The following is a 26,286-nucleotide window of genomic DNA, read 5'->3' on the forward strand; positions in this document are numbered from 1 at the left end:
ATTTTCACTGAAAATTTCCGGGAAAAAAATCAATTTCCACATTTCTTTTTTTTTCCAAGTTGTGCAATTTTACAAATGCTCGCACAAGCTTTGAGACAAACCTCTTTTTTTTGGCCTTATGCACTGATAACTGTGATTCCAGTTCAGGATGATATGACCAAGTCCTTGGCAAAGCATGACGTCACTGATATTGAAGAAGTAATCAAGGTGACAATAATTGCTGTTCTGATCACTCTTTGTCAACAGAGTCTTTCCCAACAAAAGTAACATTGATATAACATACTGTACTAGATGGAATATGCATAGCATCTGGTGCATAATTCATTATTATTATCAACTCCAAATGATAATAATTTTTCCACTAATTGATCACACTCTTGACTGCAGTTTGTTTGCTGTTGTAGTTTCATGTAGTTCACACATGCATTATTGCCCTACCATGTAAGGCCTTTCTTTTCAATATCTAGAAAGGCAGAGTTACTGTGGCCTCCAAGAACGGGACTGCCTCAAGTACTACTCTATGGAACGACAATGTGCTTGTCTTTATGATCTCCCACTCAGGCAGTTCTTGGATCATTTCCACTCTTGGCAGGCCAGAGTAAACTCAATTTTGTTTTGGATATTGACAATAAGGCATAACTGAACGCCTGGGCCTACATTTCAAGCTACTCAAATATTGTAGCTACTTTACAGACCTTTAATAGTTTCCAATATTTCAAAGACATTGCCATCCACATCCTCAAGCATTGGTGGCACTGATTGGCTACTAGACAACCTAAACCATTTCACACTGGGTGATATCGTAATAATACATGTCACTGATTGTGCTAGGCATGACAGGCTTGTCCCAGACATGGGCCGAGAAATGAGAGCCACCAAAATCCAGCTGAGATTGCGGATGGTCTGCAAAATCACTACCCCCGATTCCTTGAAGAGGAAAACATTAATGCAGTGTGAGAATGTAATTAAATAAATCCATAGTTTTCACAACTATGTGTATGAATATAAAACATTACCAAATGGTTGTGTTAAATTCTTACCACCACTTCATAGTCTTACCAGTAATAATATGTCAGCCCCATGACAGCTACATAGCTGACATTCCCTATTTAACAGTTACACAGTTACTACACTGAGCCAACTATACAGATCTTAATATTAGCAATAGGTTCAACACATGCGTGCAACGTCTTTTACTCATGCAAAAAGTTAAGATTTTTAAAGATTTTTTTTTTCATATTTTTTGTAATATTTTTGTTTTCTTCAATAAATTAAGACTGGAATGACCGGGGCCATGGTCCATGGAGAATATCAATAGAGCAAAAAAGTGCTGATGGTTTTTTTTCTCGTTTTTTTTCTCTTTTAAATATAAGACTTACTGCACTATAAAATCATTTACAAAAAAACAAAAGCACAAATTATACATCAACATCTGGCACTGCAATACAATATTAGTGCCTTAACATACAAAACCAACCATTAAGAACCATTTCAACAATTTGTAATTATGGTAACACAAAAAAACATGCATATGTCGATAACCCAATCATAACACATAAGAACAAAACAATAGACACACTTAATAACACCACCAACTGTCGCCTTCGTTATGACCTTTGCTGTATTTTTACAACAATGGTTCAGTTGGACACAGCTGATTTCATATTTCTCATGATTCTTTGCAATCATATTTATCTTTTCTGCATTTTTGTTTTATAAAATACTCTTTCAAATATCCATTTATCAATTACTGAGATGAGTCCTTAAGGAATAAATGTCATCAACCGAGGCTCAGCAGAACACTCTCGGAATTATTTTGCAATACTGCCGCTGCTTATTCACAATGGTAACTAGTACTAAATTGTACTCAATATAATGCTGTTGTAGGATGGCACCGCCTATATTCCTTTTATGTTCGGAGGACATCTTCCCTCTTGCTCTTTTCTCTACCATTTTATACATGATATCATCAATCTTCTATACTTTTTCAAAAAGTACATTCCCTTCATAAACATACTTCACTTTTAATGCTTGTTGATTGCTATACTTTCTTTTCATAAATATACTCTTCTCTTTTAAATATATATAATATCTGCCTCTATTATCACCATCACCATTATTATAACATTATCTTCATGTTCGAGTTGCATACAGGCCAGCGTACATTACGCTGGGTTTCTATCACATACACTGTTATCGACATACACACATTTCTTGTACCATTATAACAAGACATACAGCAACACCTAGCACAACTGTTTTTTTCTTGATACTCGTGTGTGAATCACTACTTTTATAATATATAGATAACACCGCTTGCAAGCATACTTACTAGACAAATTCTTCCAACGTCAACATCATTTTGCAAATAGGCAAATACGTCACCACAGAATTTGTGCTTTATCGATACAGAAATTTAAAGTGTATGACACATGGCATTCATAATGCAATTTGCATCTAAGCTCTGCCTAATTTCATCACCTAAGGATAGAAAAATTTCATGTACTCAAAAAAACATGGAAACCTGTTAGACAGAATCCGTCAGTGGTGCTGACCCACTGAACTGCTTCAATCCAGCAGCTACTAGCAAGGTGAATGTTACAGCATAGAAACAAATTCACAACCACAACATTCAGTACAGTTAGTATATAGAAGCGTACACAATCAGATTCATTCATTATAAGGGTACCGCAATGTACAATATGGTCACCTACTAGTTACTCAATGGGTCCTACCAACTTCCAAGCTTGCAATGGTAGTGAACCATCTGCATTCCACAGGATCTGCTGATGCACCACACACATAATATACATGTAGGTATCACCACTGGTATAAAAGTTGCAGGTGGCTTGGTATTACTATGCACTTTCTTGCATCCAATTGACAAGTTGATACCATAAGGTGCACCAAAGTGCAGCTTAGATTGCCATGCCATTACACAATTATGCATCACATTTAATACCCATAAAGAATGAATCTAACTGTGTTTGATGTTTTAAACACAAGCAAGCTGTGCGTTCACACAAAGAAAGAAAACTCTTACATCTCAGCAAATCCCTACTGCTTACACAAAGTCAAGAACCTCAATAAAATTAAGAATATAAATAACACAAGAAATATTTACTGTAAATAACTAAGCACTCAAATGTAGACTGTACAAAAAATGTGAATGTCAAATACTATACAACATATCTATAGGGTATAAGAAATGGGGTCGTGGGCTCAGTTATGCTGCCAGACATTACTGTTGATATCTTTTGGTGAAAATTCGGTAACATCTTTCAATAAATGATGCATTTTTATCTAGAATCAAATTTTGATGAATCGGAGGGGAGTAAGCAGGGAACATACTGCATGAGATTGAAAATATATAGATATTTGTTTCTTGTGCGATACTGGGTGTTGGTAATACAACTATTGTTATAATATTTCTTAAATTAGTTTTAAAATACAGTCTTTATAATAATAATAATAATAATAATTATAGCTTGATTTTTACTTTTGTACATCAGTAACATACATTGCATTGATTTGGTTGATGAGTATATAAACCCCACTTACATCTAGGTTGTTTTCTACTGGTTCCCAGGGCACACATTTTTTAAGATGTAGTGACTATTTTAGCTACACATGGATATCAAATTGTGCTTAGAAACTCGATATGTTTACCAACTTACAGAAAGTTATGGCTAATTCCTGTATACTTATAGTTGAGATGATGTAACATCATACCAAAAAACCGGTAGGCAGTTGTTATTGTGCCTGACAGTATGTGTGAGCATCATAATTTATAAGGTCTATTTAAAAGTGAAGTGGTCATTATGCTGTTTGCTCAAGCATATCGATAGATCAGTTTCTTGCATTTGTTTATCAATATTGCTGTCTCTGCAGCCACTGAAAATAAAACTCAACCAAGAGTATCCAAATCAACTCTGCATACATGCATGCATGTAACACAATAATTTTCAAAATTGGAATATAATAACAATGAACGTATTGTGTTTTCCATCACTTTTTTATGCAATGGGAACCCGCAAGAGAATCCTATAAGTGGAATTTATTATACTAGTAATGCTCCTTACCCCTCATTGCTTTGAAAAAATATAAATAAACAAAATCCCACCCAGCAGGATCAGGTACAAACTGTGTATCTTTTTGAAAATAAGTTTATAATGTTAGCAAATCTTGTTTAATTTAAAGAACAAACTTGCGAGCTTTTTCTTTTCTTCTTCAGCTTTGTACTGAATCTATTATCCATAACTGAATCAAGGTATCACAATATATTTGTGGGTCCAATGTAAACCAACATTGGACTTTTAAAAGGTTAATTTAAAAGGATTTTTTACAAAGAAGACATTAAATGTTTTTGTTCTTGCATGTCAAATAATCCACTGTATCCTGGCATATCCCATCAATTACATTCATCTAGCACAGTTTGTGACCCCACAAAAAATCTAATTACTAAAGAAATAATGTGAATTCATAAGAAAATCACACTTTGCAGCATTTTGTTAATAACTTCTCTCTTCCTTCCATCTACATCACCTGATACCAATAAAAAATATTGGTATGGAATCCACGGATTCACATCATACATGACCCGATTCCAATATCGGTACGATGGAATCCAATAATTTACATCTTACAAAAAGATACAAGAAAAAAAATCAAACACTCATTCTTGTCAACCACCACTTCTGCCCACCCCTCCAGCCTCCCACTTAAACAAATCACTCAAAACTGGCATCAAGTCCCAGGGGGGCCACTCAAGTTTCAGAGTGTACACATCCGTGGCTAGAGATTTTTAAAACATACCCTAAATAGGATTTGCCCTTCTGAGCAAAACACACCCCTAAACAGGAATTTAGCGGGATTTCGCAACAAATTTTACCCCCCTAACAGGACTGTACCTAAAAGATACCCCATAGCAGGGTTTTATCTGAAAGGTACCACCCTTACATGTTTTTGATAAGTTCCCCCTGAGCGTGTCACATTTTGATAACTATATTAAAGAGAAGTCAATGATTTATAAAAAAAAAAGTAGGGAATGAAAAAGGATACAGTTTATGTCACACCACATAGAGGATTATTTACCTATTTTACAATACCATTTAAGCATTTTGTTTGCAAAAAATAAAGGCACACAGTAGGTTAAACATTTCACCTACATGTCGGAGAAGTGCAACCTGCCGTTATGGTTGTCATTCAAAAAGATTAGACAAGGAGAATCATGACTTAGCCCTGCGCATTATCCTCCATTATTGGTTTGTCATGCTTGGGGACCAAATTATAGTTTCTTCGGCTTATAATTGGCAAAAATTATCGGTTTTGGTTACTGCCTGCATCAATAAAGTCTCAATTTACTCTTGCGTACGTAAGTTCATATAAGCACCAATCACGCATTATGCAATGCACAACTAGTGAAGTGCTGCGCCCAACAGCATGTATGCCATTTTATATCAACACAAGATGTTACATTTATTTTGCCAATTTAAATTCGAACAAAGTATACCTCCAGCATTTATTGATGATAGCCCGAAATTGAATAATTGGTTCTTAAAAGCATGAGAATTACAACGGTTTGTGGCACATGTAGCACTTGATGTATTTTATTACCACAATGTATTACACAAGGGGCCCTTATCAATGCATCAAAGTTTGCTGGCGCATGGCAAAATAATACGGAGGAACAGTTATCTGTGCATGTGCAGACTCTCCTTGTCTAGTGTCTTTGTTGTCATTTGACCATCTTTAAATCACTCTTAACATGATTTATTTTAAAACTGAGCAATCTAGTTTAATATCCTTCATGTTTTTGACTGAAAATGCTCAATATCAGTTGAGGTTATCCAAAAGAGTTACGTAATTGGCAACCATCAATTTTTGTTTTTGTTTTGACAGCATACGAACATTCCTCCTATGCTGACATTATGTGGATCAAACTACAAAATTTGTTATACAAACAGAACTTTTAAACTTAAACTCTTGTTTTTTTTCATCATATTTGGCATAAAATTACAGAATTTCACAATTTTCAAGTTTTTGGAAATATGTCTTTTGTAGATTTAATAAACATCTATCATTTTCACAAATTATCTCCGGGATAATCATATGCAGATTTCCTAATTTTAAAAAAAGTAACAACAAAAAACCCATTCAATATAAAGAAATTGGTAGAATTCAAATGTATATAAAATGCCCAACAACCCCTCTCCCCCTTTCAACAAAATTTGAATAGTCACATTTTTGAGCAGTCACACACAAACTTTTTTGAACTCAAAGTAACCGAATCAGATAAGTTATAAAACAATTTCCATGAATTTTTAAATATCATTTTAAAGCCACTGAAAATCTCCATGCAAAGATTCCCACCATTACCTGAGTGTCTGCACGTTTCAATCAAAAACATGAATAATCTCTGCGAATTTCAAGTATAAAAATATTTTCCTGTCACTTTGGAATATATCAACTCAAGTGCCTATATAATAATGGACACTGTCTTTTACATATAAACCTAACTACTGGTTTTTAATTTGACATTGTGTGTATTTAACTTACAATCATAACATGATCATACATTTTATCAAATTTAAGTATACATATAGGTGAAGACTTGGAATTTAAACTAACATAAGTTCAAGCTTGAGTATGTTGATATGCAAATGCCCCAATGTCCAAAAACATTGATAACTGAAACCGCCCTATATGCTTTCTATCATACACAAGTTTAAGAATTGGTATTTATTGGTGGTGTTAACATACCCCAAGCTTGTTTAGACAACTATTTTGTTGTAGTTCCACAGATGGAGTGAAATGATTTTACCATCAAATAGCAACATCTAATAACAGATGGACTTCAATGTGAACTGGTTCATGGAAAAACGGTGGGCATTGGATCAATTTGCATTGGAGTTATGATGGATGTACACTCCTTGCACACAGTTGTTTCTGAGTCTATTCGCTGTAGAAGTGACATCATAATTGGATTAACTGCCATAGCAATAGATGAATACAATTTTTGACTATATATCACTGTGCACTTCGAGCAGGTTGCACTCATCACCTCTGTCTGCAATCATAGATTGATAATACCGCTCTTTTCAAAGATACTAATCTTACTAGTGCAAGTGATCAACATGATATGGTTTAATGCAGAGGTACTGTTTGAACATTGTAGTGCAGGGCGATATAGCCACAAATTGTATTCAGCTATTGCTATGGTAGCCTTATGTCACTTCTACAGCGAATAGTAATGTAGTGCAACGTCACAAGGCTAACATTTTTGATTGTGACTCCACAAATTGGTTCTTGTAAATAAATGTGAGAATCTCGCAAGTTTCTGTTCTGCAAATTCTTTATCAAACTTCGCAAAATTACACGAATCAAAACAATTTCCACATATATTTTTTGGAATATTCCCCCTGGCCTGAAATCACAATACTGTAAAATAATGCAGGGGAAATAACGAGACATTTCAATGGTGTGTCATTAATTCCAACTTTAAGCAAAATTCACATCTTATGATCACACACTTCTTCCCATTATTTACTCATCATTCTGTGTCCCACAATGCATAGCTCCAGTAATCCAAACGACATCATAATTCATGTCATGTGTTGTGTATGTTGCTATCACAAACATGCAGATCAAAGGATTACAATGTTATTTTATTATTTGGAGCCACAGTGTGCTGAGCAATGATTGAACAGGATACAGGAAAAATGATGCATTGCTTATTTGTGACAACAAACATTGTGGAAAGTGTTACAGGTCGATGTACTATATGCATCGGAAATGTTGAATGATTAGACAGCTTGATTTCATCTCAGACACTGCAGATGACATAATGAACAGAATAGAAATGCTTCAAAAATTGTTCAAAGCATCAGTATTGACTCAGAGACTGCAATGTAAGCCAGCCACATGTCTGCTAAACACATGCTTCATGCAAAATCTGAATCATGTAATCACACTCGAGACAGGGTCCTGCTAGATTCAGTAATTGAACAGAAATCAGGTAAGCTTACCTCTATGTAAATCATGCTCTTCTTACAAAGGATCTTGATCATTGCAATGATGTGCCATGTGGTAGGTACTAGGGTCGGTATATATTATTGCTGTTATAACATCCTTTACCCAATATCATACTCAAAGCTTTTACTCTGTTAGTTTAAATTTCAGGAATGATAATCATATCAGGGGTATGTATAATAGTGCTATGCCTAGTAGTAATTCAAGCAGTTTACCACAGAGATGGAAGGGTTGTATAAAAATTGCTTTTGTATCAGCACTGCCCTCATGAACGACTTACTTAAAGTTCCTAACTTACATAAGCTAGCTCTGTATTTAAATAAAGTGAGGGGAAGCGTCTACATCATTTAATGGATTATTCCATATGACATCTGCCATAACCCTGTGGAAGATTTAAGAAATATCTTCCATAGAGGGAATATTTGCTGATCGTACGGTCATCTCAAAACGAGGTTCTACCCGCAAAGTGTGTGCTGTGTGTGCGTATGCCTATCAAACGCATGCTTGAATTATGGTGTATGCTTTGCAAAAGCTTTCTGGCGCTTTGCTAGAGAAAAGTGCAAGAAACAAAAATGCACATTTTGTGCATGCATTTGCAGGGAGAACCTCGCCTTGGTAGCAAGATGTCGGATGTGTGCAAAGGGCGAATACACATTAGTGGCATTGTCTAGGGTTAACTATTTTGAAACCCATTTTACTCCCCCAGTATATAGCTATTAATACCTTTGGAGTGAGCATTTCAAATGAAAGTTACTCAATTGCCTTTTCTATTTGAAACCCATACTCCTTCTGTGGCCAACTTTAGCTAAATCCTCCACAGGGGAAGGGAGGACTTTCAATGGAACAGCCCAATTTACACACTTGCAAAGTCTCTTGTTAAGCCATTTGAACTCCAATATAGTTCACGTAACAAATAAATGCACACTTTGAACCTTGAATGCAATCCTCAGATGATGCAGTTCTTTGACGTATCAAAATCCTTAACAAGCGATGCAACTGTGCAAATGAAATGAGACTGATTTGCTTGAAATCTAATTTTGTTACATACAGACTTAAAAACTGCCCTGACCTACACACCACACAAGGGTGTTAACTATTGACAGTGCTATACATTATCAATGTGCAATATGCAGACTACTTAATCACTCGCTGACAAAAACAGCGATTGCCACAAGATTCAACTTGCCTTTTTTTCTCTTTTTCTGTAATGAAGAAATATACACCTTTGATCAGTCTTTCAATATATAATCTTTTCTGTGAGCACCTCAAAATTCAATGTGACTGAATGAGGTTCCAATAATCATTTACCACAACATACATATTGAGGTCTAGGATTAGTTGATCTGGTTCTCTGCTGTCCCTGTACCCGCCACTTTAAACATACCAAGCTGGAGCCACAAACAAACTTCTGATAGGGCTGTGTGATCCTTCCTCTGACAGCTAAATCTTTCTCCTTGTGCATATGATAAATCAGACTTTGTATGTAATGTGTTGGTGTATTTTGTGTTCACTATATCACTACTTACTCCTGCTTGCCATGAAAGCCAAATGCCTTATGTCCTTGCCATTCAGACAAGTTGTAATGGGCGAAACTGTCTTGTGTGTATCTAATAATACAGACAAGAGTATCTTTAGTAGTTTAGGAAAATTTGTTTTGTAAAAAATGTCATATGTGAGTGTCAAACATTTCAAAATTTAAATGTTTGCTGTTTTCTAGGGTTGGCACTTTGTAGCATTTTACATTCATATGACTATGATGGGTTTAATTGAAAAATAAACATGTATGCATCAGACTGGTGGGGCTCACCTAATTCTGATTTTCAGACAAAAAGGAACAAAACAGGCTGAAAATAGGCTGATTGAAAGCTTGGTATGTTTTATGTGACTGGACAGTGGCAGTTATTACAGGATCTATAAATCTGACACAATCTGATCCAACCATGCTAAAGTAGACAATTTTGGCAATAATCATCATCTACTGTAAACCAAGGCTTGGTGTACTATTACCAAAATCCTTTATAGATCCATATCACACTTGGTTGCCAAGTTATGTGCTTTAATGATGACAACTTTCTTCCCCTATTTTGACCTATATCTCAATTTCACAATTGGCATCTTTGGTCTGGTTGTATCAGATTATGTTACAAAATGCTTGTCGTTATCCTAATTGGTGGCTTCAAATCTTAACTATTCATCCCAGCACTTTACAATTATACTCTGACCAGGCTGATCTTATTCCTTTAGGCTCAGCTGGGAAGCTGGTGGTTAAAATTGGAAGCCAACCTTTAGCCATTTTTTAACAAATGGTACATTGACATGCTTTTGACCTCAATGTTAGGTCCCTAAAATTTCTTTTGTGTGGAGAGAACCAACACACAGAACCTCATACAGTCACACCTTTTGTTATATCAAAAATCACCTCTCTAGTACTTTTATAAATATTTTTTTAAAGTAGTTTTGTTTATCATAGAAAATATTATCATCTGACAAGGAGTGGGGGTTGACCTTAATACTAACAATAATAATATTAAGTTTGCAATATTAAATAAAAACAAGACACTCTTTATACACCATAATAATATTACACATGCCCTACACAGTATCTAATAGTTAATAGATAGTTATACACTACATACATTGTACAAAGTGCACAAAATGTTTTCTCACAACACACAAAAACAATATGTTAACACAAGCTTGTCTGCTGGACAAAAAGCAGCGCTTAAAATACGACAGCAATTTTGGTTGACGACGATATTTGCATGGAAATTGCCCCAAACCCCCTTGGTTTTTTTTTGACGGTACTATATTCATCATCTGCATGGTTTTATTCCTTTTTGTACAAACTGACGACTCAGCTGCTGACAACAGGTTAAATTGTCCTGACTGTTCTAGACCAACTGACATCAAGGCAAAAACAAAAATCAGTGAAGACGTAGAAAAAGTTCTCACTGGTGCTATCATCAATCCACAGTCACCTGCTGTCTGCACATTCATAAATAACAGTACCATCTATTGCAATCAAAAACCAGATGACAAATGGGATACATACACTTAAGCGCTAACAGGTCTGTGTCATGTGACATATAAAAAGCACAGTTCCTGCACTAGCTCCCATAATGCATTTCTTTGTTTCTTTCTTTCTCTCCAGCCAACAATATCCAAGGTTTACTGCAGTTGAAATGGCACTTAGCATATGTGTAGCAACATGGACAGTTTTCAAAGATAGAGGGCGCTGCATCAGTCGCAGTCCCATCCATTGTCTTTTATCATGTGTGCTAGTTCTATGATGTACTTTCCTTCTTTATATTTCTGACTGTTCTCAAAGGCATGTTCCTGTTTCATGAAAAGAGGAAAGGTTAAAAAAAAATGTTAAACCAATTTCACTGACTAGCTGAATTTAGCAGATTTAAATTCTTATCTAAAAATTCTTATCTAAAAACCATTAAAACAAATTTCATAGATATATATTTCAGTAAAATAGTGAATTTGAGGCTAACACTAACTATAATTGCTTCCTTATTTGCATGCCGAGTCCCGATTCCAGTAATATACAGCACTAATTGTTTGGGATTTAAAAAATAATATCCTGTTTTGGCATCTGAAACATAACTATAAATCTTAATCTTTTAGTTTGTTCTAACTGGCAATTTCAGTTAGAACTAAAGGATTAGGATTTATCTATAGATGTTTCATTTAGCAGAACAGGATAACATTTTTAATCCAAAAAAATTGGTGCTGTATTTTTCTGGAATCGGCAGTGCATACAGCCGGACCATAATTCAGCTGCTAAGCTGCCAATGGCTTTTAATAGCTTATTATATGCCATGGTGCTTTATTACATATAGGCACTAAATAAATAGTGCAATAGACCAGAACAGATTCTTATAATCAATTAAAACAAAAAGGCTCAATCATGTTAAATTGTTCAATAATGATATGAAACTCCACCCAGCTTACAAAACATCAATTTTATTTGTCTAGTTTGTTGATGACTGATCAATTGACTGAAATTTATTCAAAATTAATTCACTCACCCTCATCAGAATATTTATGATATTTAAAAATATAATAGTCCCTCTCCCTTAATAACACAGCCAGACTCCTGCAGCAGATTACCCATCCCGAGCATGTACCCATGTACTATTACACTGCCATGGAACACATTTAGTTAGTGCTTTCAGTAACAACAAAGAGTGCCTACTACCTAGCCTGTAGTAGCACCCCCTGTTAGTAGTACCCCAGACGTATACATTGGATACCTTTGGATGCACCACTTCGGTTGTCAGTATATGGCAGATAGCGCAGCTAACATATTGGTGCTGATGATCTGGTAGTGTATTTTGTGTATAATATGAAGAGTAAAAGAAGGAGTACATATGGGGGTAGCTCAGCATGGGGTACCTCATCACAGGAGTCTGGTTGTGTTTATTTATACTTACATATTTCCAACCCAGAGTGGTCTTGCAGCATTCACAGTAAATATCTGACACGGCATGTAGTCCTGTGAGTAGAACTCGCTCCTCTGCTGGACCACACCCTACATTCACTCTGTAGTCAAATAAAATAACAAAAGAATACCACTATCAACAAAATGTGCATAAAATGATTGACACACCCAAATACAAATTGAGTACTAATGCATTAGGAAAACACATTGGAAAATGACTTAACTTCTTCCTAATTGTGCATTTGGTATATCAATTGAATACAATCAGGAGATCAGCTTAACTGACAAATAAAACATATTGTGATTAGAAAGTTATATTGAACATGCAAGTACAGTAAGGATACCACTCCCAGGGGAGGATGTTCAAAGCACCCCTGGAAAACGAGGGTGATAGCGATGACAATCATGATGACAATTTTATTTATTTACAATAGTTTCAGAGACTTTTAATCTACAATTCAACTTTACTTTCAGAGATATGCATATTATTATCCCTTCCCTTCGATTACTGTAAAAATGTTTAGTCCCAAACAAAAATGTTTGGTAGACTCATAACCGGTGCGATCTTACCTTTCCGATGTTGATTAAGATACTTCTTGCATCGATCCCGAGATGCGGAAAAAACCAATAGTCATTTTGTCCCACATAAATGAATAAATAACAAAACCCCGATCCCCGAGTGGACTCACCCATTCGGTGACGCCACACGATAATCATCCCTTATCCGACTTGGGCAGCCCTACTCGCCAAACTTGTAGGGGCGGCGGGGTCGAGATAATCAACATCGGAAAGGTAAGATCGCGACCGGTTATGAGTCTACCAAACATTTTGTTTGGGACTAGACTCAATACACCGGTCGATCTTACCGTTCCGATGTTGATTAAGATACTTCTTGCATCAACATCTGAAAGATCGATCTAGCAAGTAACCGACGGATGGAGGTACAAGATTGGCCAGCATCTGATAAGGATCGGGAGAGTGGGTAGCATGGTAATCGCGAGGTCAAACTATTTCCCCCCCCTCACGGCCGGGAAACAGAAAGACTACGTGAACAGACAAAACCCCTGAACTGAAAGTTCAGTGGTTAAGAATAGAAACACTGGTTCTTACCATGTTGGAATTCTGATTGTCCGCAAAACACCTGATACCCAACCACCATATTATCTCCGCAGAATGGCCCTGGAGAACTTATCGCCTGGTCGTTGGTTTACGTTTTTGTAGTAACCCGTGGAAAAGGACGACGGGTTCTTCCAAGACACAGCCTGACAAATCTCTTCTATGGGGACCCCCTATGGTAGGCCCACGAAGATGAGATAGATCTGGTTGAGTGGGCCTTGGGGCGGCGTCTTTTGTCGCCCCGAGTCCACTCAACACCTGGACCAGCCACCGTGCCAGAGTCTGTTTAGCGGCTGGACCGTGCGGTTCTGCGTGAGTGATAAATAAGCGGTCATGAGCCCCTCTTAAGGTTTGTGTTCGCCAAGGTAGTGCTGTAGCGCCTCACGGGCACCACAACCTGTCTTCGGCTATTGATGAACCCTGCCCAATACTGGGGAGGAAGAGGGCGAGTGTCGGAATGTACTTCGCTCATTTTTGCAAGGAAATCCGGCGAAGAAACAGCGTCGCTCCGTTGTTAGTAATACGGAGGCTGACTTGAGACTGCGTGCAACTCTGAGCAGCTCCGTCCCGAAGCCAACGCCAGAAGAAAGGCCGCCTTAAGAGTGACGTATTTAAGGGTCGCTTTTGATAGGGGCTCAAAAGGAGGACCCTTAATATACTCCAAGACTGTGTTGAGGTCCCATGGAGGGACCACCTTCCTTTCCGGCGGGCGCTCGTTGAACATACCGTCGAGAAGAAGACTTAGGGACCCATCTGAATTGATAGTCGACCCGTCTTCAAATCCCGATGAATCGAGAGAATGGCTGACTTATAGTTGGCTATCGTTGCCTGCTGAAGTCCTGACCTGAACTTTTCTGTCAGAAAATCTGCCACTAGAGGCACAGGGGCTCTAGTGGGAGATGTATTTCTTTCATCGCACCATGCGTAGTAGGGAGCCAAACGCTGACTATACGCACGGAGGGTAGACTCTCGTCTACCCCGGCGATGAGAGAAGCAGCTTCTGATGAAAAGCCTCCCTCCGCCGCAAGACGTTCCCTGATAAGGGCCATGCAGCTAACTGCAGGTGCTCTAGTGGTAGACTTGGTACCTCTCCTCCGGGCATCCGGAGTAGATTTGGTAACTTTCGGGGGGAGTACTCGCGGCTGAGCCGCTAGTAGATCCACCATCGGTCGAAACCACAGGTGTTTCGCCAGAACGGTGCTATCAGAATGACGTTGCAATCCTCCTCCCGATCTTGGTCACCACCCTTGCGAGCAGTGAGATCGGGGAAAGCGTAAGCAGTCATTCCTCCCAGTCTCACGGACAGAGCGTCCACGGCGAATGCCTGTGGGTCTGCGACCCTTGAGCAATACACGGCAGCTGATGATTTCGATGAGATGCGAACAAATCTATCGAGGGGTGGTACATCACCTCGAAGATCGCCTGGGCGACCTGCGGAGCAAGGGACCATTCTGTAGGTCCCGACACCTTTCCTCGTGACAGATCGTCCGCGAGGATGTTGGTGACTCCGCTATGTGCATCGCTCTCAACGTAATCTGCCTGGCCTTGCACCACCCTATCAGGCGTGAAAGCGTGCAGGCATAACCGTGGTGACCTGGTGCCCCCTTGTCTGGGGAGGTAGGCCACCACGGTTGTGTTGTCTGTTTGGCCAACGATATGAGAGCCCACGATCACCTTCTCGAAATGCTGGAGAGTTCTCTCCACTGCCCAAAGTTCGAGAAGGTTGATATGGAACTCCGTCTCCGTGGCCGACCATAGGCCCGAGACTGAGTCCCGTGGATGTGGCCCCCAGCCCAGCTTTGACGCGTGATGGTCGTCACTACGTGACCTTTCGCTGGTGCAGGAAACCTGACACCTTGAGTCAAATTGGGCTGATGGGTCCACCACCAGAGTTCCTCTCGCGATCTCCGACATCGGAACCGCGAGGGATATTGGGTGACGACTGGGCCTGTAAAAGGCTAGAAGGTGTAGTTGTATAGGCCTCATGTGAAAGCGGCAGTACGGTGACGAGGACTACCATACTGGCCATAAGGCCCAAAACCTTCATCCATGCCACAGCGGGTGCCCCTCTGACTCGGCCAAGAGTCGGGCACACCTCGCCATGTTCGTCACCCTCTCGGGTGAGGGCACCGCGATCCCCTCCTTGAGGTTGATCTGGGCCCCTAAGAATAGTGGTGTCTCAAGCGTCGGGACCAAATTGGATTTCTTGACGTTGATCAGAAATCCCAGGTCCCGCACCGCACGGACTACTAACTCCACGAGACACTGTGTCTCCAGCGGGTGCGTCCGTAAATGAACCAATCGTCCAGGTAGCAACACATGTTGACTCCCCTGCGCTTCAGGTACGCTGCCACCGCCCTGACCAGGAGTGTAAACACTCTGGGGGAGGTGGACAAGCCGAATGGCAGGCATCGAAACTGGTAAGTTTGACCCTGTACCTTGAAGCGTAGAAACCTCTGATCTTGAGGTGCGATCGAACATGCAGATATCGTCCCCGAGAGATCTAGCGATGCCGCCCACATACCCTTGATGGGGCAGGCTAGCACCGGCGAGAGTCTCCATTCTGAACCTCTTGGGCCTGATGAACTCGCTCAACGGCTTGAGGTTCAGAATGGGCCTCAATCGCCGGTCTTCTTTGGAGCCAGAAAAACGTGCTCCAAAACCCCTTGGTGAAAGGGGGTGGACCGGGACAATCGCTTGCCGTGAGAAGCTGAGTGACCTCTGATAGTAGTGCCCGACGCTGGGGGCCGTCTGGCGGCACTACAGTGGACCTCTGAATCGTGCAGGCGCCGAGGGGTGGCTGGTAAATTCCAGCCTGTAACCCCCACTGACCACTGACAATACCCAGGCGCCCGTGAGATGGCATGCCATCTCTGGGCGTAATGCACAGCGGCCGCCCACAGGGGAATCCCTGTGGAAGTCCAAGGCCTGCCGGCATGGACTGTCGACCGCCGTGCCCTCAGGACCGATCTGGTTTGCCACCCTTAGAAGAACGGCTCTTCTTAGGGGCTTGCCATCGGTCCAGCACTACTCTTGCGCTTCCCAGTTTTCTTGGGAGGTGCTGGAGTAGCCTCGGCTCGGGTGTAGTCTGTGGTGCGCGTCCTGCTGAAGCCGGAGCTGGCGCTGAAGAACGCTTAGAAGACTTCTTCTTCTTGTGCTTCTTCTTCGCTTTACTGCCCTTCCCTTGGTCAGGGCAGCCTCCGACTTCTTCAGAGTGCTCTCATTGGTGGCCTTCTTTGCCCGGTCCTCAACCGTTGCGCAAAAGGCCTGTCCAAAGAGTAGCCCCTGTCCCACCGAGTCTGACTTCTTCATTGCATCAGCGAAGTCGAAGCCGTAAGTTGACTGGAGGGACAGACAGGCATTCTCCGGCGGCGAGATGACATCCTATGGGCTAGGCCCATAGAACTCTCGTTGAGGTTAGCTGTTAGCACCGCTAACAGATTAACCTCGCGAAGAGTTCCGACGTTGCCCGTGGTCGCTTAAGCTACCTTCCTACCGAGGTGCTCGGCAAGCGTGGTAGCGACGCTAGAGACTCTGATAAGCGGCGTGCTCGCTTATCGATGAGCTTTAGCTCCTCCTCCCACTGGGGGGAGAACGACCCGTGCGCCTTGGCCGCCAGCGGCAGGCGCTAAGGCAACGCCTGGATCCATGTCAGGGACCCTGAGGTAGGTTTCGTAGTCCTCCTGCGAAACACGCAGTGGAAGCGTGCAAGCACGCGGCGTCGAAGCTCCGGCGAGCCTGACAGCCTCACGAAACCTACCCTTGAGGTCCTCCTGGAATTCAAGTGCGGGCGACCCTTGTGTGGACGCTAGCTGGGCATCCTACTGAAAAGATGCCCTGGTCCTCCTGAACGGACTCCTCCTGAGAGAAAGCCAGGCCCAAACCTTGGGCCACACGGCTCATCACCTCAGCGGTGTCCGCAGGCAGACGATTGCTAGCGAGTTCCTCACGGGGAAGCGGGGGACGGATACCTGAAGCTAGCTGCACAGTCTCATCAGACTGTGAGTCGCTACTGGTTTCATCTTCCGACTCCTTTCCTCGCCTTCAGACTCTGACTCACTCTCTGATGAGGAAGAGATCTGACGACGGGCATCTGAAGGTGGACAGGGAGGTGTCGCCACCGAGTGGCTAGCCAACTGAACACCAGCAGAAGAGGGAGTACTCCCGCTAGACCCCGAGTTGCTAGCTATAGCACCCCGGGATCCGCACGCTCTCGCTGCTGTCGCCCTAGCCATAGCAGTGTGCGGCCTACCCTGAGCTGGATCAGGGTTAGCCACTCGCCGCCCCGGTTGGGTAACAACTGGTGGTACTGCTTGCCCAACGCTAGGCGGCACTTGCCACGGTGGTAGACCGTGGAAGAAACCACCCTGCGGCGGATACCACGGGGCATACCCTGTTGGTAGCTGACCCTGAAAGGATCCGCCACCAGGAAACCCCATGGAACGGTAGTACCAGTACCGCCTCCCCTGTTGCCACAGAGACTGTGGTAACCAGGACGAGTCCTGCGGTACCTGCGTGGTTGTAGCGTAGGTGCCCCGTAGGGCTCCCGGCTGCGTACCACTGTACCCATGCCTCACAGCGTGCCCCGCTAGAGGATCAAGCCGCGTGTCTGGGTACCCCGCTATACTGGCTGTCCCTTGGCTAAAAGGAGCTTGCCTAGTATCACGGGTAGCTGAGCGTGTATACCCTCGATCAGTCACCTCGCTACCTGAATAGGCAGTATCAATCAATGGAGCCATGCTCCGCTGAATAGATAGTGATCGATCATAAGAGGGTAATTGACCCATTGACTGTAATGGATCACCCACGCCTGCTGGCTCTCGAGGACATAAGTGGGTTGTTGATCAGCCAGGCTGTTCAAACTACCTACCCTAACCTCTTGAGCCTCGCCCAAGGTCGCTGTGTGTGGCGGACCACTCACGGCAGCTATGGGCGCGTGCATAGTGGCTACCACTGAAGTCACGCCTTAGCTCGTCTCGGTAGCTGCCACTGTTTGCACTTGGGTCGCTGTCCCGTGAGAGACTGCGAGCCCAACCCCGGTATAGCCGCTAGCCAGTCCCGGAGGACAGCCGGCAGCCATTCCAAGGCCCAGGGAATCACTCGGCGGTCCCACCATGGAACGCTGCCGTGTGACAACCCCAGTTGGTTCTGCTAAGACTACACCTGAAGCGTTAGCCCCGGTATTGTCTCTGCTAAACCCATGCACGCCATTCGACCCTTGCGGGAACGAAGGCGTGCTGCGTGTCGTGGATCAACCCAGGCAAGCCCGGGTTCCACTGGCACGCTGCGTGCTACAGACCGGCCGAGGCAAGTCCCCTGCACGCTGTATGCTAGGATTCAACCCAGGCAAGCCCGGGTACCTTGGCATACTGTCCGTCGCCGGCTACTTCAGCGGGTGCTAGACCCGCTCGTTCGCCAGCAATAGACGGGTGTCCACCTGCAAGAAGCTCGCTAGAGATCTCACTGGTAGACTGGTACTCGCCTGTTAGGGCAAGTACCGCCCGCTGCCTGCTACTAGCTTAGACGTTAAGTCAGTGCTTTCGCTGGCTGTTAGGCCTTCGGGCTCGCTAGCAGTCCCGGAGGGTCCGCCTGCTTGCCGGGACCGAGCCCCAGAGGTTACCTTAGCGTGGCCCTTGCCGGCCGCTAGTACCTACCATATCAATCTTACCTGTAGGCTTCTGTTTCTTAGTCTTCGTCTTCTGTCTGTGTCGAAGGCCTAAACGAGCGCTACTTTCTAAATCCTCGAAGTGGATGTCCGATAAGCCTATGCAAAAGGAAGCACACTTATTTGATTTAGAGCAATCCCTGTGGGTGTAGCAGAGTGGATGCGGTCCCACTCTGCCACAAGGGAAGGGCATGATTGACAAGGCCTAGACATTGTAGTAATCGGGAGCGTACAGCACTACCCCCGAACACAAGCTCAAGCCCAATAAACAGACCCACACGCACAGTGGCTGACGCTGATGTAGTGGTATGATATAAAAATATATATACAAAGGGATGAAAAACTGAAAACCTTTTGGGGAAGATTTGTCAGGCTGGTCCTTCGAAACCCACGAACTCTTAGCAGTAACTCGTCATCAGACGCGTACTGAAAGATATAACGATAGAGCACACCATAAACATAGCGATAATCACTCACCATACATGTATACACAGTACTGTACAAACATCTATTGTAACTTACTAGTCTGCTATAGTTGTTTTACGTGAGAACAAAAATAAAATGGCGCCCTAAGGGCGGCCATTTTAAAAACGTGTCCCGTATATGAACGGAAACACACATACAAGCTAAGTTTTTGGATCGCTTTTTGTCACTTTTCTAGCCGAAAAATGTCGTCAAAACTATCTCCCTAGCGACTATACTGGTTGGTTTTTACCTCAGTGTAACAAACAAACTGTATATCTCGTCCTTTGGTTCGTAATGATACTTAGCGTTGGTAAAGAAAAAAAAATCCACACGCCTATCTCATCTAGAAACCAAGGAGGATAAGGATGATTATCGTGTGACGTCACCGAATGGGTGAGTCCACTCGGGGATCGGGGTTTTTGTTATTTATTCATTTATGTGGGACAAAATGACTATTGGTTTTTTCCGCATCTCGGGATCGATGCAAGAAGTATCTTAATCAACATCGGAAACGGTAAGATCGACCGGTGTACTGAGTCTGCATGTTTGCTATATAGGCCTTTGTATGGAAAATGTATCAATTTTGTAAAAATTGACATGCAACAATAGATGCACATTTTGTGCCACAAAAATGTTGTGCTTATTATTATCATTGTTGTGATTAGGGACTATGATGACTTAATATGATTTATATACTTATGATTATCATTACTATGATTGATATTCTCACCAACATTTTTAAAAGTGGCAAGACTTCCCAAATTGTAAATTCCCCATCATTTATTTTTAAAGTTTAATATCATTGGCTCACCTATTGAGTACGGTACAAGGAAATTATATGAACTTTACACAAAAATTGGGTGTGTGACTATAATGGAAACATGTACGACTCCACCAAAAGTTATGAAGTATGAAAGGCCGGGATGAAAGGCTGTTGATTACAGAATCACCCATATATATCGCCTAGCTCATAATGCACCACCCTGCCTGCTCAATGTTTGCCACCTGTGCTGTGATTCATAATTTCCTTTATAATTCATAGAATTGATTATTAATGCTGCGACACAATGATCCAGGGAAACTATAAAGCAATAACAAACACAAAACTACATGTAAACAATAGTAGTATTAACAACATATCCAAAATGCTTAATGTTTAATCTGAAGCCAGTAGCTCTAGCAAAATTGTATGCAAGGCTGACGGTATTTGGGATTAGGATTTAATCTGTAATGTTTTAAAGAATCATACATTTCAAGAATTTGGTAGAGTTCAAAGTAAAACTAGAATTACGTGGTTCATAATTAAGGTGGCCCCACACAAAGGTGTGTTAATTACAAAGGTTTGTAAATATAAATAATATACAACAAATGCAAATAAGCTCATTAATATTCACAAATATGCAAATAACATGACACAAAACTATACAGCACATCAGGCCACCATATCCTGTGTATACCAAGTGTGATGTTGATCGGTTATTGCATTTCAGCTGCACAGTGGATTAATCAATTGCGCCCGGACAGCCAGTCAAACAGACAGGCAGCCAGACAACCATTTAAATGATAACATAAGCCCCACACAAGGATAGGAGCCAAAAAATGTTCCATTTCAAAAACGACTTTCCCAAGAATCACTATGCAAAATTGAGGTATCATGAACACATTCACTTACTCACTCACACTCTCTCTCTCTCTCTCTCTGTCTCTTTCTCTCTCTCTCTTTGCAAATGCTCTCAACAGACTCAAAAGATGACTGCTCTTCTTCCTGTCTGCAGCATTAAAATCAATGCAAATTTACTTATCAATACACCCATGAAATTGACCGTGCCTATTTTCCACTGGCATCATTTTATACATTTGGCATTGACACAAGTGCTCAAAAATGTTGCCTTATTCAATCATACAATGATGATATTAATAAGTATGTCACCAATAGCAGCAGACTATGTGGTGTCTTCTTATCCATTTGCTAAATGAGAATTGCATGACAATTTGAATTCTGTCACGTCTGCAATACATTTCATAGTAAAAATTACACCAAACAATTTCATTCAAACATGTAATTATAATGATATCAATACGAGATACAAATTAAACCAATGTACGTCACTATAGTTTCACCAAGAGGAGTCATAACTAAACTACAATGTTATCAATTCTGTTGGCATTTGAATCACTTGCAGCCATGCATGGTTTGATCAATTTCATGTCCGGATACATTACATCCATGGAATTTTTCTCTCCATTTCCCTGCTTTCAATTAGCACACTTTAAACCGACCAGTGCAAGGTATACAAACAGGTTGACCCATTTCCACAAATTGTCCATTATACATGTATAATCACATCAATGTTAATATACCCTGCAGTGCAGACAGAACCAATACTGATGAATTTTACAGCTTTTATATTTGAATCATTGATGAGGTAATATACACTGAGTAATTTATTTGTCTTTAATCCATCCATCTGATCATCTCATACAATGATCAATCTTGTGTCTCTTTTGATCTAACCTTGAGGAGTTATGGGCTCTTCCTTTTGAAATCTATACACCCTCTACAAAAGACATGATCTTAATGTCCCACAGAGGGGGTGAAGATTTCTCATTCAAGTAACCCCATTTGAAATTCACAATCAATGTCTTCAACAGGGGGTGTACAAATTTCAACTGGGATAGCCCAATGACAGGATAGGTGTCATCATCGCTGTGGTGACGTATAATGTATTGCTCATCTGGGTACTTCAAACATCTCATTTTCATCCAGATTCCCCCACTAGCAAACCAAAACACAGTGGGACAATACATTCATGTGTAAAAATCCAAACCCTAGTTAAGTAGCATCTTAAGAAAATGGTAAGCCTTGCCACATTACAATGTATATTGTATTAGCAAGGTGTTACATACTGATATTGGCTCCAAACATATGGACAGCCTGTCTAGATTGGATTTAAATAAAACCATCAAATCTAATGAGTCTCAGTCTGGCAATACAATTGTTACAAGTTTGCACACAGAGGAATAGCAATTTATATCCATAACATGAATAAGCAATATATACCTTCACAGAAAGCTTACCATTATTACTACATGTATGTCTACCATAGCAACCTTGTTAAAACATACTTGGTCAGGCAAGTAAGTGCCCATCTAGTTGGAGTGGTATAACTAGGGAAGGAAGCTCAGTTTTAAATGCAAGGTGAAGATTGGAGAACCTGAGCAAAACCATTTGAGAGCGAGAATGGACTGGAAATAAAATGCACATAAAGCCTCATGGGAGCTCGAACCCAGAACCTCATTGGTACAGAATCGCTACACAACTTGCACACCCCCTCTGGTTTGTTGGGAACATGAAATGTGGGAGAGATAGGGAGATGGCATTATGTAGGCCTACAAAAGAATTCTTTTTTTTTTTTTTTTTTTTTTTTTTTTTTTTTTCAATTTTATTCACCTGTACTTGGGCCTGGTGGAAGGGAAAAAGAACATACAGACATGGTCCATGTACAAAAAGAATTCCGCATTTACCATACTGGAATTGTAATTATTTTATATTTATTTTGTCTGGAAATATTTTTCCAGGAGTACTCTGCCACCTATTTAACACATGCTCAAAAAATTGTTACAGGGAAAGACAAAAAAACTTACAATGACAGATAGATCTTTTGGGCTTATGGTCTTAAGCTGTGAGACCATATATTCCTCACACACAGGATTGCTCAAGTGAGGAAACTGGTGAGCAGTAAGTACATTGAATCCTGTGTGTATGAATAACTTGACATATTTATTTACAACTTGCATGTGCCACCATGCATTTTGATCATAGGTATTTTGAATTGCTAAACTGCTTAATTTGTGCCAAATATTTAGATTAAATCCATAAGGAAATCTTCTATTAGAGATGTGGGCTATTGATTCTTAAAAGGATGTCAACAAATCTACGCATAATTAGCTGCAAATGTTGCTCCAATGCTCCAAATTACCACATTATTATAAACCTGGAAGTTCTGAATTAAAATCAACCACAATACACAAAGTTAGTATTCCATATAGTGGTGCAATATTTGCATCTTACAAGCTCCATACCCAGAATTTCTTGTCCCCTCCTGCTCCTCGCTGTGCCAAACATTCTTGCCAGCACCCAGCACATAAAATGCAAGAATAACAAGCAGCAAATTTGGCATCATTGAACATCTGCTTTTTTATATGGCATTTTAGTGCCCTTTCTTAGGTGCCTGTAAATATGTGCCCAAATATTGCATGTTCTCCTCTTGGCTTACAAATTATTTCTTACCCCCCACATCCCCATATTTTCCTCTCATAAGAATGCAGATATGTTTTCACTTAGACAAATACTGTAGCATATGCATATCATAATTCCACATAATAGATAACCATGATAATGCCATGGAACTCATTTGTCTATCAAAAAGCAATTGTGGCAATCAATAATATGTATTCAGATAGGCAGTAATTAGCTAGGTTGGACCACTGCAATATTAATTCATTATCAACATTTCCATACAATTGATGCTAGGATGGCATTATGACTATAACATGACTCACTCTTTACCAAATTACTTAGCTTAACTAGGGATGACATATATCCACAACCACAAGCCATTTGGGCATCCACTGTTAAAACTTCTAAAGCCTTAATAATATTTTTAATTTGGTATTCATGTTTGTGCCAGATGCTTCCCCTTCAGAGCTGTGATCAGTCTCTTCAGAAATGTTGTGGGCCAAATGTTGTGGGCCACACTAAATAGAATCTCTACTATAAATGGGGGCATTAATAATACTAATGCCTGGATAAGAAGTTGTGACAGATGTTTGCATTTGTTTTTTCATGGGCTCGAATTGGCTTTTTTCCCCGAAAGTTTTGGGTCGGGGTCCTAACTCCTAACCAAGCAATTATTTGTCCACATCAACTAGCCTTAAGGAAATCAGTCATTTTGGAGGTCCCAGTAAGTTATGTCATAATGACCCCCATACAGGGAATTGATGGCTTTATTTTTACATTGTATCTTTGGTACAAGTGGAAAGAGGAGACCTTTAGCTGCAATCAAGGAGAAAATAGGCGGCGCACTTGCTATGAGCACCTTCTCTGAGTTACACAAGCCTGCCATGTATTTGAAGCAGACCCCACTCCTATTATATCATACTTCCCCACCCCCATCAATCAATGTTAATGGGGCGGTCTTGCAGAAGTTGCATGCCAACATGGCTTTTCTTAGCATTGTATGGGGACACGGCAGCGCGAGGCAACTGATCACCTAAAGACGTTGAAAAAGTGCCGGCATTATTTTCCTTGATAGCAAATTATGATAGCAAATTATGATAGCAAATTATGATAGCAAATTATGATAGCAAATTATGGTCATTCATTTTGGTTTGGAAAATCAAGAGCTTAATTGTCAATAGCTTGGCAAGATGAGGGTTAAAAGTCTAAACCACAGTCTTTTCATTTAATAAATTTCATCAAATGACATATGTCACCATACTACCAGACAATTTACCATGGAGCGGAACATTTTCCATCTAAAACAAATTTCAAAGGTCATAATGGATGTTGCCAAGGCAACAATTCATGTTCACCCTAAAATCAAGACGATTAACTAATAACTAGCCTCATAATGATGAATTGAATTTGATGACACATTCAAGAGCTTATTACATAGAAACAACTGCCAAAAATATATCATGTAAACAAGAAATTTAATTCATTTTGATGCACACTGCAGCATACACATGCGTATATGCATGTACCGGTACATTATATAGGCACAGGGCCATAGAATGTTGTATGCACGCACCAAAGGAGCAAAATCTTGAACCTGAGTTGCAATAATATTTCATATGAATTTTATTAAATGCGCTGTCAACTTTGCAATTTTGAATGTATTATCATAATAAAAATTAAATCCACAACAAAATGTGCATTATAATTTATATTGTTGCAATAGTTTTGTAAACACTAAGTAAAGTCTGCACAAAAAGTAATGCAGTTGTAAGAGCTGTTATAAATATGCCTATAGCTTCAGAACTAATAATTGTTTTCACAACATTTCAACATAAAAAGGATGATTTATTTACGCGCATTTTGATACCCAATTTGCCCGATTTTGTTCAATATTAACAATACAGCAGTGTTTTGAAAGAAAAATACCCACATTTAAAAGTTGCAGCTATTTGTATTGATTTGAAGTAAGCACGGAGTTAAGGATGGGCTTTACGTGCTACAGTGCTGGCATAATTACCATTGATCGCCGGCATTGATCGCTGTAAACTGCAACTTTTAAATTCAGGTATTTTCCATTAAAAGCACTATCAAAATGCGCATAAATAATTCCTTCTCTCTATGTTGAAATATTGTGAAAACAATTATTAGTTCTGAAACTATAGGCATATTTATAACAGCTGTGTTACTTTTTGTGCAGACTTATATACCTATTCCTATTTTTGTTATCATAAAAAAGCAACAAGTACATGCAATTGCAAACAAACAGCAACACAAGGCAACCGGAAACAAAAACACCCTGGACCCAGCTGACCTAGATTT

At 40.6% G+C, this 26,286-nt stretch overlaps 1 protein-coding gene across 2 annotated transcripts in view; it reads right to left on the reverse strand.

Annotated features, from left to right (window-relative positions):
* LOC140159184 (protein yippee-like 2) overlaps positions 1-26,286 on the reverse strand; it is a 95,762-nt gene continuing 69,476 nt past the window's right edge. For both annotated transcript variants that reach the window (XM_072182570.1, XM_072182578.1), the window contains exons 4-5: positions 12,474-12,582; positions 1-11,367 (exon numbers count right to left, since the gene is read on the reverse strand). In XM_072182570.1, coding sequence (XP_072038671.1) covers positions 11,272-11,367; positions 12,474-12,582 — 205 coding nt within the window. In that variant the 3' untranslated portion in view covers positions 1-11,271. The remainder of the gene's footprint in view (positions 11,368-12,473; positions 12,583-26,286) is intronic.

This window comes from Amphiura filiformis, chromosome 1 (assembly GCF_039555335.1).
Source record: "Amphiura filiformis chromosome 1, Afil_fr2py, whole genome shotgun sequence".
Taxonomy (NCBI): Eukaryota; Metazoa; Echinodermata; class Ophiuroidea; order Amphilepidida; family Amphiuridae; genus Amphiura; species Amphiura filiformis.